Raw genomic sequence first — 16,778 nt, forward strand, 5'->3', positions numbered from 1 at the left:
AAGAAAGAAAGAAAGAAAGAAAGAAAGAAAGAAAGAAAGAAAGAAAGAAAGAAAGAAAGAAAGAAAAGAGAAAGAAAGAAAGAAAGAAAAAAAGAAAGGAAGAAAGAGAAAGAAAGGCAGGCAGGCAGTGGTGGCACATGCCTTTAACCCTAGCACTCGGAAGTAGTGCTAGGGCTACACACAGAAACCCTGTCTCAAAAAAACAAAACATAAATTAATTAAAATTAAATAAAACATGTCTTGGAGAACTAGGTTTACACATAAAGCTGACATGTGTTAGGTAGCAGTAGATACTCCCAAATTCTTACAGGAATTCAAACATTACTGAACTTGCTGCATACAAACTGCCTCTAACTTGCCCATGTTGGTTGACCTTAGGAGTCAAACCAGATGCTGGTCTTTTATTCTTTCAGCACTGGGACAAAACCCAGTGCCTTGGGTATCACAGGCAAGAGCTGAGCTCTGCTTCTGGCCCTTCGCTAGGGGGATTCGAGGCAAGTATTTTAAGACTGAGTTACAACCTTCACTCTTCCTCTCACTAGGGGAATCCTAGACAGGTGGTCTATGGCTACACCATGTCCACACCAGCCTCCAAAATGTTTTGGAAGCCCTGCCTTCTTGAGTTTTGCCACTGGCAGAACTGTCTTTCTTCCTTGGCCTCCCAGGTAAAAATCTACACTAGCATCCCTGAACAACTCACATCACAGACTGGGGGGTGTAGCTCCGTGGTACAGCACTTGCTTGAGACTCTGGGTTCCACATACCCAGCACACACAAGGCTAGGCATGGGGAGCACACACCTCTATGTTCCAATGTTCCTGAGACTGAAGCAGGAATATCCAGAGTTCAAGCCCAGTTTGGACAACATAGTGAAACCATGTCTCAAAACCCACAATGGGTTCCCTACCCTCTATGAAGAGCTCCTAGAATCCCCAACTTCTATCCCCCCAAAAAAAAAAAAAAAAAAAAAAAAAAGCCAGGCAGTGGTGGCCTTTAATCCCAGCACTTGGGAGACAGAGGCAGGCGGATTTCTGAGTTCCAGGACAGCCAGGGCTACACAGAGAAACCCTGTCTCGAAAAACAAACAAACAACAACAACAAAAAAGCAGCAAGACCATTCATCCTCTCGTAGTATTAACCCCTCTGTGAAATTTAATACACTGTATATTTCACTTGCATTTTCGGATGCTTAAAATTCAGATCGACACTATAGACGTGCACTTTTACAAGCTTTAGTTACTGAACGTATTAAAAAGACCTAGAAGCTCTTAGCAATAGCTATGCGCTCAGAAAACGTTCCTGTGGGTCACAGCCGAATAGTATTTTCAAATGACTCTCATTTCCCAAGAACAACAACACATAGCAAACTTGGAGTCTGACTGAGTTTTTGTAGTAGCCTCGGGGACAAAGGTGGTGGTGGAAGGAGCTCCCAGGAAAAGTCACCGACCACGTAGCAGCGCAGCTCCCAGGTTCCAAAGAGTCTTATCCCTGGAGTGCACCTGCAATCCGAAACCTACACGGGTAAGTCCATCTCAGGACCAGGAAACTGAGGTCCGTGACTCTCCACGCTCCTCGGACCACGCGGCGAACGGGGGCAAAGTCCCCAGAGTCACCGCCACCCGGCCCGGTATACTTACAGACGGGCTGGCTGGGCTTCTCCTCGGCCCGCAGCCAGCCCCGAGCCACGGCCGCCGTGGCCACCAGGGCCAGCAGCCCCACCAGGAGGGACAGCCCCATCAGCTCCGGCATCTGCGGCAGCTCCATGACTGCGGGACAGCTGCCACCTCAGCCTACGACGCCGGCGTCCTCACGTCTCGGCGCACGAGGGGGCGGGGGAGGACAGTTGGCTCGCCTCGAGGGGCGGGACTAGCCAGCGTTGGGCTTTGGGGCGTGGCCTAGTCCTAAACGTGTCTCAGAAGGCGGGACCTAACCGTTACGCTGTCCTATGAGAAGGGACCCGGCCGTTGGAGCGCTCTGCAGGGCGGAGCTTGGCCGCTTGAGCGCCTTGAGGGCGGGGCCTGGCCGTTAGCGGGTTCCGTGAGGCGGGGTCTGGCAGTTGGAGCGCTCTAAAAGGCGGAGCTTGTGACTTACACGCCTCGAGGGGTGGGCCTGGCGGTAAGCGTTCTCTGTGGGGCGGGGCCTGGTGGCTTGCGGCCCTCGAGGGGCGGGGCCTGTCCTTTGGCGCGCTTCGAGGGACTGGGCCCAAGGCACGTACTGTGGGGCGGGGCTTGGCCTTTGAGACGTCTTGAAGAGCCAATCTTGACCGTTTTCATCTTTTAGGGAGGAATAGGTAGTTTGAGACGAGCAAGACCCGGCCATTGACAAGACCTGAGGGGTGGGACTTAGCTGCTCGGGCGGGAGGCGGAAGATCGCTTAGTTGAATGCTTCACGTGCTGTGAGGGGTGGGGCCTGGATTTTTGAATGCCTCGTGGAGCAGGGTCCTCCTGCTAAGTGTTATGAGGGGCGGGGCTTAGCTTTTGACCTGAAGAGGCAAGGCCTGGCTATTGGACTGTTTTTTCGAGGGGCGGGGCCTAAGGGTAACCGCTCTGATTGAAACTGTGTCTGCAAGGTGTTTTCCGGTAGCGTGCTCAGTCGGTCCACCTCTCACCTCATGTTGGTCGTTTATTAAAAGTTTTAGTGCAGCATCGCCAGACTGGATCCTTCCAAGGGGCAGGGCAGAGGTTCTTATTCCCACTTGACCCGTGCTTTCGCTGCTGGGGAAGAGAAATGCCCCGTCCGTTGGTATAGGACAGCCCTGCAAAGCCTTGAACAGCGAGGGTGTCGTGGAGAGGCAAAGTTGTGAATATTAAAAAAAGAAACGGCTAGTAAGGTCGGAAAGAACTGGAGATCCTAGAATACTGGTTTCATCCGAGCACGCTAGGTATCATAGGAGAGCCCGGAGCAAAATTCGTGGATGAAGTACTTTGAACAAAGGTAGAAAGTAAGCCAGGGAGATGAGCTTAATGGTAGGTCACTTGTCTAGCCTTTATAAGAACCTGGGTTCGATCCCCAACGCTGCAAAGAGAAACAACAAAACCAAAACTTACCATGTGTGGCGGCTGGGGGTGCAGCTCCATTGGAAGAGTATCTGCCTAGCTTACCGAAAGCTGAGTTCTTCAGCATCTCATAAACCCAATGTAGTAGGATTTGCCTGTAATCCCATACTTGGGAGCTGGAAGCAGGAAGATCAGAAATTCAAGGTATGCCGGGCGGTGGTGGCGCACGCCTTTAATCCCACCCAGCACTCGGGAGGCAGAGGCAGGCGGATTTCTGAGTTCGAGGCCAGCCTGGTCTACAGAGTGAGTTCCAGGACAGCCCGGGCTATACAGAGAAACCCTGTCTCGAAAAACCAAAAAAAAAAAGAAAAAAGAAAAAAGAAATTCAAGGTATTAGACTACATTGCGAGTTCCAGGGCAACAACAACAAAACTGGAAGTTTTGCAAAAATCCTCCAGGGAGATGATAAGTACCTATATTTGGGTGTGGTCTGAAGAGCAAAAGAGATGTTGTTGAAAAGGAGATACTAATTATTTTGGGGCCATGCTAGAGATGGAATCTAGGACATTCATGCTAAGCAGCTGCTCTACAATGGAGGCTACTAACTAGTCCCTGAAAAGTTTGTGTGTGTGTTACACCAATTGTGGTGGCATATTCCTTTAATCCTAGCACTTGGGAAGCAGAGACAGGTGGATTTTCTCTTGAATTTGAGGCCAGCCTGGTGCACTCAAACATGCTCCAGGCCAGAAAAGGCTACATAGCAAGACTTCTGTCTCAAAAAAATATATATTTTTTTCGTATGGATATATGATGTATGTGTATGTCATGAGTGTTTGTGAGTTCAATGTGTTCAGATACGTGTGGTGTATGTGTGAGAGTGAGTGTGCATGAGCACCCACGCATTTGTGTGGAGGCCAGATGTTGATGTCTGTTGGTTTTCAAGATTGTTCTCCACCTTATATGCTGAGTATTGGGCCAGGGTATGTTGCTGAATCTGTCTTGTACAATTTCAGCTATTTTAACCAATTTCTCTGTCTCTCCCCCATGCTGGGATTATGAGCATGCTGACATGATATGACCATCCAGTGTTTGGAATGGTTTCTGATATCCAAATTCTTTTTTTTTTTGTTGTTGTTGTTGTTTTTTTTGTTTTTTTGTTTTTTTGAGACAGGGTTTCTCTGTGTAGCCCTGGCTGTCCTGGAACTCACTCTGTAGACCAGGCTGGCCTCGAACTAAGAAATCCACCTGCCTCTGCCTCCCAAGTGCTGATATCCAAATTCTAATCTACATACAAAGTAAATGCTTTACCCACTAAGACATCTCAGCCCAAAGAGAAAATTTTTGTTGTTTTCCTAAAACAACAAAAATCTCAATATTGTGACAACCCTCTCTCCTCACTCTTCTGAGAACTGAGATTATAGGAATTTCTTGGTTTGATTTGGTTTGGTTTTTTTTTTTATTTTAATTTTGGGGTGCTGAGACAGGGTCACTGTGTTCCCCTGGCTGGCCTGGAACTCACTTTGTAGGCCAGGATGGCCTTGAACTTGAAGTAATCCTTTTCCTCCAAGTACTGTGAATACAGGCATGTACCATTAAGCACATCATTTTAGAACTAGTTTACTTAAAAATAATTACAGATGTACAAGGCATTGAAAGGAAAACAAACCCTCCCAGGCATAGAGCCACTTGTCTGTAATCCAAGTCTTCAGGAGGTAGAGGCAGGAGGATCCAGAGTTCAAGACCAGCCACAATGGCTCAGCAGATTAAAAACACTTGTCACCAAGCCTGACAACTTGAAATTGAGTCCCAGAGCCCAGATGACTGAGAACTCCAAGTTGTCTTTTGACCCACACAGGTACTGTGTGGCCACAGCAAGCACGCACCATCCCCTCAACACAAGTAAATGAGTAAACATAATTTTTTTTTTTTTTGGTTTTTCGAGACAGGATTTCTCTGTATAGCCCGGGCTATCCTGGAACTCACTCGGTAGACCAGGCTGGCCTCGAACTCAGAAATCCACCTGCCTCTGCCTCCCAAGTGCTGGGATTAAAGGTGTGCGCCACCACCGTCCGGCCATAAACATAATTTTTTAAAAAAGATATATGTGAGTACACTGTAGCTGTCTTCAGACACACCAGAAGAGCACATCAGATCCCATGACAGATGGTTGCAAGCCACCATGTGTTTGCTGGGAATTGAACTTAGAACTTCTGGTTAAGAGCCAGTGCTTAGTCACAGAGACGTTTCACCAGCCCCAGTAACCATAATTTTTTTTTAAAGAATTATTTATTGTATGTATATGAGTACACTGTAACTGTCCTCAAACACACCAGAAGAGGGCATCAGATCTCGTTACAGGTGGTTGTGAGCCACCATGTGGTTGCTGAGAATTGAACTCAGGACCTCTGGAAGAGCAGTCAGTGCTCTTAACCATTGAGCCATCTCTCCAGCCCAGTAAACATAATTTTTAAGAGGTAGCCTCTGGAGAACAACAAACAGTGATGTCCTGCAGATCCTCCCAGTCCATTTTCTCCAATTAAAATGTTGAAAAAGCATAGCCAGATATAATCAGGAAGAGATTTTGATATATATGACATTGATATCATCTACAGAATTCACCAGTAAGACATATCTTGAGTCTATGGCCATACCACCCTGAATGCACCCAATCTTGTCTGATCTTGGAAGCCCGGTTAGTACTTGGTTGGGCCCGGTTGGTACTTGGATGGGAGACCGCCTGGGAATACCGGGTGCTGTAAGCTTAAAAAAAAAAGAAGCAGAAGAAGAAAAAGACATATCTTGAAAGATAACATGGATTAGACATGCTTCACTGGAAAGGAATGTTCCTAGAACTGGTATGTCTTGTGGGTTCTGGTTCCCACTCACAAAAAGCCTGTAAGCTCCACGATGGGCCAGCCTGCATTAACCTCATGGCACTCCAACTGTCCGACCTCACAGTTCCAGCCCTGCTGTACCCTCTAAGGACACTGGCAATGACAGAAGCAGATAGACATAGACAGACAGACACATTGGCTATCTCTGGTGAGGAACTACGTCCAGTCAGAGCAGAGAGGACTCATTTCCTTCCCTTTCACCCTTTTTCTGGGAACTGGCATCGATTCAGATCTGGGCAGTGGGGTGAGGAGTGCTGGCCTCTCTGCCATCTACAGATAAAGCTGTCTGGGTTTTTGTCTGCTTGTGCTGTTTACTTTTTTTTTTTTTCTCAACTTGATACAAACTAGAGTCGCCTGGGAAGAGGGGATCTCAGTTGAGGAATTGACTCCATCAGACTACCTCGTAGCCGTGGCCGTGGGGCATCTTTGTAATTAGAGACTGGGAGGAGGCACACTCTGCAGTGACTCCACTGCTGAGCACGTGGGTCCGGGACATATAAGAAAGGTAACTGCACGAGGCAGGGATCAACACCCCTCTGTGGCCTCTGCTTCAGTTCTAGCCCCCGGAGATCCTGCCTTGGCTCACCTCAGTGACCTCCTGCCACAGGGAAGCCTGAACCAAATAAACCCTTTCCTCTTGAAGTTTCTTTGGGTCTTCATCAAACAATAGAAAAAGAAACTAGGATATTTAGTTTGCTTTGATTCTCTGAGACAGGATCTCAGTATGAAAATAACTTGCTTTGAACTCCCTAGGTCGTCTAGGCTGGCCTCGAACTCATGATCGATCATCCTGCCTCAATCTTCCCAGTGCTGGGATCACAAGCATCTATTATCAATCCTATGGTGACATTTCTTTCTTTAAAGAAGCACTTCAGGGCTAGGGGAATAGCTCAGTCAGTAAAGTGTTTGGTGAATGAAATGAATTTCTCTGCACGTGTGTGTGCACGTGGTATGCCCATGTTTACAGTTATATAAATGCATGTACTGGCAAGAAGTTGTTTTTCTCATTCACTTGTCAACTTTCCCCAGTCTACCTACCCAGTGAGTTTTTATTAGTCGTTGGATTAGGATTCTGGGTCCATAAGCATATGGTTTGAGTTTAGTTCCTCGGTACCCACATAAAAGCCAGGCATGGTACCATGCATATATAAGCCCAGTATTGAAGACCCAGAGATGGACAGATTCCTGAGGCTTGCTAGTTCACCAGTTTAGCTGAATTAGCCAGGCTCAGTGAAAAACCTGATCTCATAACAGAAGCTGGTGTTGGCTAAGGGTCACACCGAGCTCACTCAACCCCAAGGGGCATCTTTAGGAGCCAGCACCATGACTAAACCAACTATCAGAATGACGCTTTGGACAGCCACGTCCCAGCTGGACCAGGTCAGAAACTGCTGACATGAGATGTGCTGGCTCCGTTTGCTTCCATTCTGTCTGTGTTCCTCAGGTAGTAAAGAGGGACCTGGGTACACGATAGTCCCTATCCTGGGATCCAGAATCATAATACAACTACTAAGGAAAACTCACTAGGAAAGCAAGAAGGAGACGTTAGAGACTGACTGAGAAAGACACCTGAGGTTAACTTCTTGTCTCTGCATGCATGCCTATGCCAACATGGACAAACCCACATGAAGATGTGCATATAACACACATACACACGTGTACATGTGTACACACATTTCACTCATCAAATAGTTTACATGTTCATATATTTAAACTTAAAATCACATTCATTTCCTGTACAGATGCATGGGTGGGGCAGTGTATGCTTTAATACTGAGAGGGGTCTCCTCTGAAGGCCAGAATACAACCGGTGGGAGCTGGTCCTTTTTCTCCAACACTTCAGTCCAGGATATAGGATTTAGGTTGTCAGATTTGGCAGCAAGCCCCTGAATGAGCTGAGCCATCTTGCTGACCTCAGAAGACATTTGTTTCACTTCATCTTCCCACAGGTCGGGTCACAAGATAGGAGACAAGCCTCAGGACCTGATTAAGTGCTATACAAAAAACAATTAGAAGCAGGGTCTGGCTAGTGGATGTAGGTTGCTATGAGCAGCTGCCTGAAGGTTAGAGTCCGATCCTGGTCCCAGCCTCTCCACATCCTGGTAAGCCATGACAGCTCTACATGTCTGCAGTTATCTCCTCCCCACAATGCACTGCAATTATCTGAAAACACAAGCGTGAATAAATCATCTTAAGTTATTCCTGTCATGGATTGTGGCCACAGGGACACACCACAGTCAACAAGGAAGCAAGAGAGAGAACCCCAGTGACAACCCCTGCTGGGCCACACACCAAGATCAATTATCTTCCTCTAGCCAAGTTAAGGAGGAAGGGTGCATACAGCCATCCCTTACCCTCATGGGTGTGTAGCCCAGTCTCAAGCCAACACGAGTGTGAAGACAGACAGGGGACAGGAAGCAGGACTCAGGAGAGTGGAGGGAGGGGTGAGTTGAGGACGTAGAGTCCCGGCTGTACTTGCAGGGGTGGAGGCTGAGACAGAGCAGAGCATGTCTTAGCCACTTTGCTGTTGCTGTGACAAAACACTATGACAAAAGCAACTTTGAAGAGGAGTATTTAATTGGGCTTACAATTGCAGAGCATTAGAGTTCATGACGGCAGAGCGAAGGCAGGAGCGACTGAGAGATCACATCCGGGTCAGTGAGCAGAAGCCTTGAACTCACCATGTATCCCAAGCTGCCTCTCTCCTGCCCTTCTGCTGCAGCCTCCTAAAGATTACACCTGTGCTCCAGCAAGGCCAGCAAGGGGGATATTAGGAAGGAGCCTTCTGGAAGGAGATGGGTCAGGGAAAACAGGATGTAAGCCAGCATGGCAGTGTATGCCTATCCTCTCAGCACTCAGGAGGCAGAGGCAAGTGGATCTCTGTGAGTTCAAGACCAGCCTGATCTATAGAGAAAGTTCCAAGCCAGCCAAGACTATACGTAGCCGTAGAGAGCGTGCAGACCCGGGCATCACTACCGAACGCTTGGCAGAGAGGAGGTGTGTTAATATTCTGCTTCTGTAATAAAATGCCACAATCAAAGCAACTTATTAACAAAAAGTTTATTTTGTTTTACGTTTCCAGAGGGATGCATCCATCGAGGCAGGGAGGGGTGACTGCAGGGGGCAGGCATGGTAAGAACAGGAAGTTGAGACGCACATCCTCAAACACAAGCAGGAAGCAGAGAGAGGGGGCAGGAGAAAATGGTGTTCGGTATTTTCTGCACACACTTGTCAACATTCGCCCTTCCTGGATCACTGAGTCAGGCTTTCACATCCCTCTGAGTTTCACAAGGGAATGGCTGCCATTCCCATGACTCTATGGCACTGGGGTTCTAAACATGGCTGTGGCCATGTCAACAACATACATCCACTGTAGACCTCACTCTACACTGTCTAAAAGGGAGGAAGCAAGGAGGAAGTATGTATGTAGCTATGGGGAAAGCTACCATTCCTGCTGGATGCAAACCTTCGAATGTGCCTCCTTTCATGCCACTCAAACTTATTCAGTGGTACCCAAGGTGAGCATTGGTGGAACTGAACTTTAGTTTTGCATTGGAACCTTCTGGCAAGGGGTATGTTTCCTAGTTCCCACCCTGACCTCCACTACAGGGTAAAAATTCTTGAAGCACCATATTTTATTTTATTTTTTAATTTTTAAAATTTTTTTTTTTGGTTTTTTCGAGACAGGGTTTCTCTGTATAGCCCTGGCTGTCCTGGAACTCACTCTGTAGACCAGGCTGGCCTTGAACTCAGAAATCCGCCTGCCTCTGTCTCCCAAGTGCTGGGATTAAAGGTGTGTGCCACCACCGCCCGGCGAAGCACCATTTTTTAAAAAAATGGATTCATTTACTTATTAGCAGTTGTGGATTGGCCCTGGGGCCTTAACACCTTTAATCCCAGCACTAAGGAGGCAGAGGCAGATGGATCTCTGTGAGTTTAAAGCCAGTCTTTTCTACAGAGCAAGTTTCAGAACAACCAGGACTACACAGTGAGACCCTTGAGGAAAAAATACACACATGCATACACACGCGCGCACACACACACACACACACATCTCCAGGAATGGGGCTGGAGAGATGGTTCAGTCATTAAAGAGCAGACTTACAACCAAAATCTAAAAGCCAGGAGTGGTGACCCCGTTATTGGTGTGGTAAAGACATGTAGATCTCAGGGGCTTACTGGATAGCCAGCCTAGCCAAACTGATGCGTGCTAGGGTCAATGAAGGACCCTGCCTCGAGGAGTAAGGCAGAGAGCCTGGTGAGATGGCTCAGCCAGTAAAGGCGCTTGCTGTCTGTCAAAGCTGATAACCTCAGCTTACTCCTCATCACTTACATGGAGGGAAGAGAGAACTGTTTCCTAAAAAGTTATCCTCTGACTTCCACATGTATGACATCTGCATGCGTGGATACACATGCTAGTAAATGTAATTTAAAATATTTTTAGACAGAGGCAGGAGCATCTGGTTGTTTAAAACCAACCTGGTCTACATAGCAAGTTCTAGGACAGCCAAGACTACAGAGCCCCTGCCTAAAAAAAAAATCCCCCAAATAGAAACATATATACGTATGTGTATATGTGTGTGTGTGTATGTATATGTGCGTGCCTGCATGTGTGTACATGTGTATGTATGTATACAGACTGGATCTTACTATATGGCCCTGGCTGGCCTGGAACTCCCTATGCAAAACAGGCTGGGTCTCACTCATAAAAACCTGCCTCTGCCTCCCAAGTACTGGGATTAAAGGTGTGCACCTCCATCCCAGTCCTAAAATATATTCTCAAGCATTTTAAAAGTAAGGCAGAGAGCACCGAGGAGAGTACCCATGTTAGCCGCCGACCTCCACATACAAGCACATCTGCACACAAGCAAATTGTAAAGTACTCAAAGGGCCAGGCTGGTGGTGGCGCATGCCTTTAATCCCAGCACTCCAGAGGCAGGGGTGAGTTCGAGGCCAGCCTGGTCTATCCAGTAAGTTCCAGGACAGCCAGGGCTACCCAGAGAAACCCTGTCTTGAAAAAAACAAAAACAAAAATAACAAATCGAAAGTACTCAAAGGTTATTTATGACCCACAGGGTCCCCTATAATGTCACCTTTCACTGTTGCCCGCTCTGAGTCCCACACTGAGACATATTGTCAGTCACACCAATGCCCTTGCCATCAGTTTTTGCTTTTATTGATCAAGAACATTTATTTTAATAAAATCCACATATGCACACACACACACACCTACATTCATGCAAGATGCCTGTCATACTCTGGCTGTCCCTTGCCCTGGTCTCTCCTGGCATCAGACCTCAGGGGCCTCACCCAGGAAGCCACCCTGTAGCTCCCCATGTCAGTGCAGGGGCAAAGAGAGGCGATCTCCTGCTCTGCCTTCCCGCTCAGGAACTAAGGGTGGTGCCCATTATCCAAAACAGGTAGTTCTGAGGAAACAGACTGACATCATCTCTCATAAGAGATCCTGCTTAGGTCCCCAGTGCCTGCAGCTGCTAATGCGTTTGGGGTCCTCTGTTATTAAAGGGAGGTCCAAAGAAGGGGTACGAATCCTCAGGGATCTTGGCATTAGCAACAGTGCAAGGGATGGAACCAGGTTCTTCTCCATCCCCAAGGAGGTGGTGAGTGGAACACCTGGAATCTTCCAGCCCTGGGGGGGGGGGGGGGGAGGAGGGCCAGCCAGGATGGAGAGGGGCGTGGCCAGAGGGGGCGTGTCCACACGTTGTTCCTGGAGCTTGGAACCCTTCAGTAAGATTATAACGGTCGGCCCAGGGTCCCCTCCGTGACTGCCCGTGTGGCTTGCTCAGGCACGAGGCTTGGGTCAGTCAGGATGCTGGTGGAAGTGCTGAGCTGGCGAAGGGAATTCAGGACAGCTGGAAAAAGAGGGCGAGATGCTGCGGTGGTTTGAAAACGCTTGGCCCAGGGAGTGGTACGATTAGGTGTGGCCTTGTTAGAGGAAGTGAGTCACTGTGGGGTAGGCTTTGAGACCCTCCTCCTAGCTGCCTGAGGACAGTGTTCCTAGCTTCCTATGGATGAAGACGGAGAACTCTCAGCTCCTCCAGGGCAATGCCTGCCTGGATGCTGCCATGCTTCCTGCCTTGATGATAATGGACTGAACCTCTAAAGCTGTAAGCCAGCCCCAGTTAAATGTTCTTTGTAAGACTTACCTTGGTCATGGTGTCTCTTCAAAGCGATGGAAACCCTAACTAAGACACATGTCTTTAAGGTTAGGGGTGAAGTCTAGAACATGGAGTAAATACTAGAAAGCTAAACAGGTGGCCCTGACCTAGGACCTTTTCCTTTAGGTGACTGAGAGTCTAAAGGACCATTCAGCATGGGACATGGTAGAATAGCCTCAAATTTTAGGGTGTATTCAAGACAGACTAGACTTGGAGACCAAAAAGGCTGGCTTTGAACTCTATGTTCTGGAATCCCACAAGTATGTGTGTGTGCACATGTGTACATGTGTGTGGGCACACGTGTATACATGTGTATCACTGGAGATTGAACTCAGGGTCTTATATATGATGTAAATGCTCTTCTGCTAAGCCACACCCCCGCCCTTACTGGGGGATGCTAGGCAGGTGCTCTACAAAGCCTCACAATTTAGTGGCAGGAAGGTGTCTCACATACTTGGCCGGAGAGCAGGCAGGGAACAGTACTGGTCCAGCCAGGCCAGCGAGGTCTGGCGGAGGCTGTGCAAGCTTGCGGTAGACACCATCCCATTGAAGGACTCAAATAAAGGTCGGATGAGGATGCTGAACTGGATGTGGAGTCAAGGCGCACACCAGTGGTCCAGACAGCATCCCGTCACTTCACATAGAACTATGACACCTGACCCAAGCCAGGGCCAAGAAAGGCTGTCACTGTCAAACCATGAACCCTGTGGGGAGCCACTCTACCCTCCTCCGTCCCACCAAGGGTATTCCACTCTCTATCTTCAGCCCCTCTCCTTAGTCTCTCCAGAGCCCTCACTCTGTATTAGTGAATCCCACATCTCTAGGCTCAGTCAAGGATGTGAATACTGGTCTGATGGCACAGGCCCATAATCCCAGCCATTTAGGAGGCTGAGGCAGAAGGATCACGAGTTCAAGGCTAGCCAGGACAACTTAGAATTTGTCTCAAAATAAAAAGTTAAATGAGGGCTGGGACAGAGCTCATGTTCCATCTCTGGTATGAGAAAACAAACACAACTTGACCCTGAATCCAGGGAAGAGTGGATCCTCTGCCTTCTCTAGGCCTCAAAGGACTTAGACTTTAGATCCTTCCAGACTGCCTTCAGAGACATCCCCAACCTCCTCCCCCTACTCTTGCTTCCTCTCAGCCCCTAGGCCCAGTTGCCACACAATCTTGCAATCCCAGGGCCTGACAGTAGGAGGCAGAACCAAAGCCCATTCCCTGGGGCTCTGCAGCTCAGCCTGTGGTCTGAGACCCAGCCTACATTGACGGTAGCAACAGCAGTCACCAGGCCATCAGTCCAAATAAGGATACTACCCAGAACTTCCAGTTGTGCAGCGTGCGGGTCCGGACATAGTCATCAAACATGTCCCGCATCTGGTCAAAGCGCTGATGTGTGATGGGCACCCCGGTGGCTGGTAACTGCTGCTGGCACAAGCTAGGATTGGGAAGAGTCGTCGTTCAAGGAATATAGACACATCTCCTTTACCCTAGTCTCTGAGTACTTTTGTTGTTGTTGTTTTGTTTTTTAACGTGCTTGGGATGAAATCCAGTTCTTACATATTCTATGTAAGCACCCTAGGACAGACCACATCCGGAGCTCCTCAGTGGAGGATTTGGGGCCGTCGCTCCATCGGTGAGCCACGCCCCCAAACCCTTACTAGCAGATATTTAGGAAAGCACTCTACCACTGCACCACGCCCCCAGGGGCCTTCACTGAAGTATTCTAGGCAGGCGCGGTACCTCAGAGCCACACCTCCAACCCCTTGTGTCAGGTTTCTAGGCTGGGCTTCACCCCAGCTTACTTGATGGCAGCATTGAGTTCCTCGATTTCATCCCGCAGCTGCTGCGCCTCCTCCTGCATGGCCGCCCGCTCCTGCTGCAGCATCAGGATGTACTCCGCCGTCTTCTGAAGCGTGGTTGCTTTGCTCACCTGCGAGCGCCACCAATGTGGGCCTCTGTGCTGGCAGGCCCTGGGATCTGGTCTTGGGTGTTGGTCCAAGGAGGGGCTCCACGACTCTAAGGGAGTGTGCATTTCTGGCTGGGGGCTCACCTTGAGGCTGGGCTGGGCACTGAGCGTGCTGACCAGTCCGTGCAGGGTGTCGAATCCTAGTTTAATATTGAACCGCCTCTTCTGCTCCGCGGAGATGTGTGTGATGCGTCGGTTCTCCATCTTAGAAAGCAGAAAGTGCTGTGAGTCTAAGTAGGAGGGCTGGGGGAAGGGCTGGAAGCCAACTGGAGGTCAGGGGATGGCACATACCTTGCTGTTGTCTACACGACCCCGGCTTAGGACAGTTTGAGGGGGAGACAGGTGGACACTCAGTGCCCCCAAGGGTTGTATGGAGTTGAGATCCCCTGAGAGTCGCCGCTCACTGCCTGTGGCAGGGACAGACCCACAGACAGACCGACACACAAGGGAGAAAGTTCCCTTGCCCTGACCCCACTCACAGCCCCCTTCATCCTTCCCCTCCCTCCATCCCCTAAGACCCACAGTCTCTCTAGCCCCTATTTACCGCTGGATGCAGGAGGTGAGAGCCTCTCTGCTTTGGGGACAACCAGGGACCTGGGAGGAGCCAATGTGGCTGGACCTGGAGGTGGCCGGGGTGGTGTAGGGGCCGGGATTGGGGGGAAAAAGGCACGGGCACGAGGGATTTCAGAGACTGGATCCTGCTGGGATGGAGAAGGGCAGAGAGCTGGAGTAAAGGCCCTAGTCTGAGCCCTCCCTTCCAGTGCCCACCATCTTACCGGGGACTCTGGAGGCCGGAGGAGGGTGCTGGGCACAGTCGCAGGTTCCAGTGCTTGCTCAGGCTTGGCTGGGTACAGGCAGGACTATGAGGACCACTAGACTGGCCCAATCAAGTCCATCACCAACTAAGACCCCTTCTTGTTCCCCAGCAGCCCACACCCCTATCAGATATAGCTCATATCCCTAATTTCATGCCACCTTCTCTGTCCCTTAAGACCACCCTGAAACCCTAGCCCTCTACCCTTAAAGCTTTCCTACTCCTTCCAGGTTCGCTCCCTCCCAGTACCTCCTCCGTTTGCCTCTCCCATCTCACCTGCCCTGAGCAGCTGTGTAAGGCAGGGGTTGTTGTCTCTGGCAGTATTGGTGGCAGAGGCCAAGGCGGGTAGACTGGCTTTTCGTCCCCCGGGGGATGGGGAAGAGGGCTTGCATCTGGGCTGCACACCCTGAGGCATGGTGAAGTGAGGCCCAAAGATGGGTTCCAGGTACCCATGGGGCAGATGGTCTACAGGGAAAGGAGCTGGGCCAGGGCCAGGGCCAGGCCCAGGGCCAGGGCCAGGCTGTGGGGTGGGAACAAAGGTTGTGGGTGCAGGAAGTGTAGACACTCCTGGAGCAGGAGGGACTGTGGTGAAGGGGAACCTGGCAGAGAAGAGAGGCTCTTCTGGCAACAAAGCGGGAGGTGGAGCCATTGTGGGGAAGGGGGAGGTGGTGCAGGGCTCTAAGCCATGCACCTTGACCGGGGTGGGATATGGAAGGAGAGGAGTTGGTACAGGAGCAGGTGGGATCTTGGTCTTAGGGTCTTCAGGAAGAAGGAATTCAGAGCTCAGAAAGGTACCGGGATCCAAGGGTCCAGAGCAGTTGTTTCGAGCCTAGGGTAGGGGCAGGGGGAGACAGGATGATATTCAGAGAGGAGGGGAAGGTGCCACCTTCTTGCAACCACCAGGAAGGCTCTATCCTGGCTATGTATTGGACTGGGTATGGAGCAGAATTGATCCATACACATGCACACACATGCATACATGCACACATTAGAAATTACAACCTCATGTACAGCTGTAGCCAACACAACCCTTATGCACAAATTAGGCATGGCACAGAGCATCTTACAGATGATCCATGATCCACACGCCCACCAAATAATCTGTCCAATGCAGCTACTAATCTAGTCTTCTTTTATCTAATCATCTAGCCATTCATCAATCCATCCTCTAATTATCTACCATCTATTCTTCCACATCCATTCTTCATCCATCAAAACACTAACTTATTCACCAATCTTCCATTCATTCATTCATTCTTTATCCATTCATGCATCCCACCATCTACCCACCCATCCATCCATCTACCCGTCTGTCCATCCATCCATTCATCTACCCACCCATCCATCCATCTACCCATCTATCCATCCATTCATCCATCTATCCATCCATCCACCCATTCATCCATCCATCCACCTATCCGTCCATCCATCCATCCATCCACCTATCTATCCATCCATCCATCTGCCCATCCATCCATCCATCCATCCATTCATCCATCCATCCATTGATCCATCCACCTGTCCATCCATTCATCCACCTGTCCATTCATCCATCTGCCTATCCATCTACCTATCTATCCATCCACCTACCCATCCATCCATCCATCTATCCATCCATCCACTTGTCTGTCTGTCCATCCACCCATCTGTCCATCCACCTATCCACACATCCATCCGCCTGTCCACCCATCCATCCACCTCTTTGTCCATCTATTCACCCATACACTCACCCACCCATCCATCTACCCACCTGTCCATCCATCTACCCACCTGTCCATCCATCCATCCATCCATTCATCTGTCTTTCCATCCATTCATCCATCTATCCATCTATCCATCCATCTGTCCATCTGTCAATTCATCTATCCATGCATCCATCCGTCTATCCATGCATCCATGCATCCATCCGTCTATCCATGCATCCATGCATC

General features: G+C 49.4%; 2 protein-coding genes and 1 pseudogene across 3 annotated transcripts in view; 1 reads left to right on the top strand and 2 right to left on the bottom strand.

The window, feature by feature from the left end:
• The window catches only part of Tbl2 (transducin beta like 2), a 12,870-nt gene extending 11,106 nt beyond the window's left edge, over window positions 1-1,764 (bottom strand). The window contains exon 1 of the mRNA XM_028765991.1: window positions 1,638-1,764. Coding sequence (XP_028621824.1) covers window positions 1,638-1,764 — 127 coding nt within the window. The remainder of the gene's footprint in view (window positions 1-1,637) is intronic.
• A 3,869-nt stretch (window positions 1,765-5,633) lies between these two features.
• On the top strand, window positions 5,634-5,758 carry LOC114620194 (annotated as a pseudogene).
• Window positions 5,759-11,039: 5,281 nt separating this feature from the next.
• Window positions 11,040-16,778, bottom strand: part of Mlxipl (MLX interacting protein like) — a 31,247-nt gene continuing 25,508 nt past the window's right edge. Inside the window, exons 9-17 of one of the 2 annotated variants that reach the window (XM_028766057.1) lie at window positions 15,124-15,676; window positions 14,810-14,877; window positions 14,578-14,731; window positions 14,325-14,440; window positions 14,118-14,237; window positions 13,870-13,997; window positions 13,379-13,502; window positions 12,521-12,650; window positions 11,040-11,760 (exon numbers count right to left, since the gene is read on the bottom strand). In XM_028766057.1, coding sequence (XP_028621890.1) covers window positions 11,642-11,760; window positions 12,521-12,650; window positions 13,379-13,502; window positions 13,870-13,997; window positions 14,118-14,237; window positions 14,325-14,440; window positions 14,578-14,731; window positions 14,810-14,877; window positions 15,124-15,676 — 1,512 coding nt within the window. In that variant the 3' untranslated portion in view covers window positions 11,040-11,641. Of the gene's footprint in view, window positions 11,761-12,520; window positions 12,651-13,378; window positions 13,503-13,869; window positions 13,998-14,117; window positions 14,238-14,324; window positions 14,441-14,577; window positions 14,735-14,809; window positions 14,878-15,123; window positions 15,677-16,778 lie in introns of both variants that reach the window. The other variant, XM_028766056.1, reaches the window with a different exon arrangement.

This window comes from Grammomys surdaster, unplaced genomic scaffold (assembly GCF_004785775.1).
Source record: "Grammomys surdaster isolate TR1022 unplaced genomic scaffold, NIH_TR_1.0 166, whole genome shotgun sequence".
Lineage (NCBI taxonomy): Eukaryota > Metazoa > Chordata > Mammalia > Rodentia > Muridae > Grammomys > Grammomys surdaster.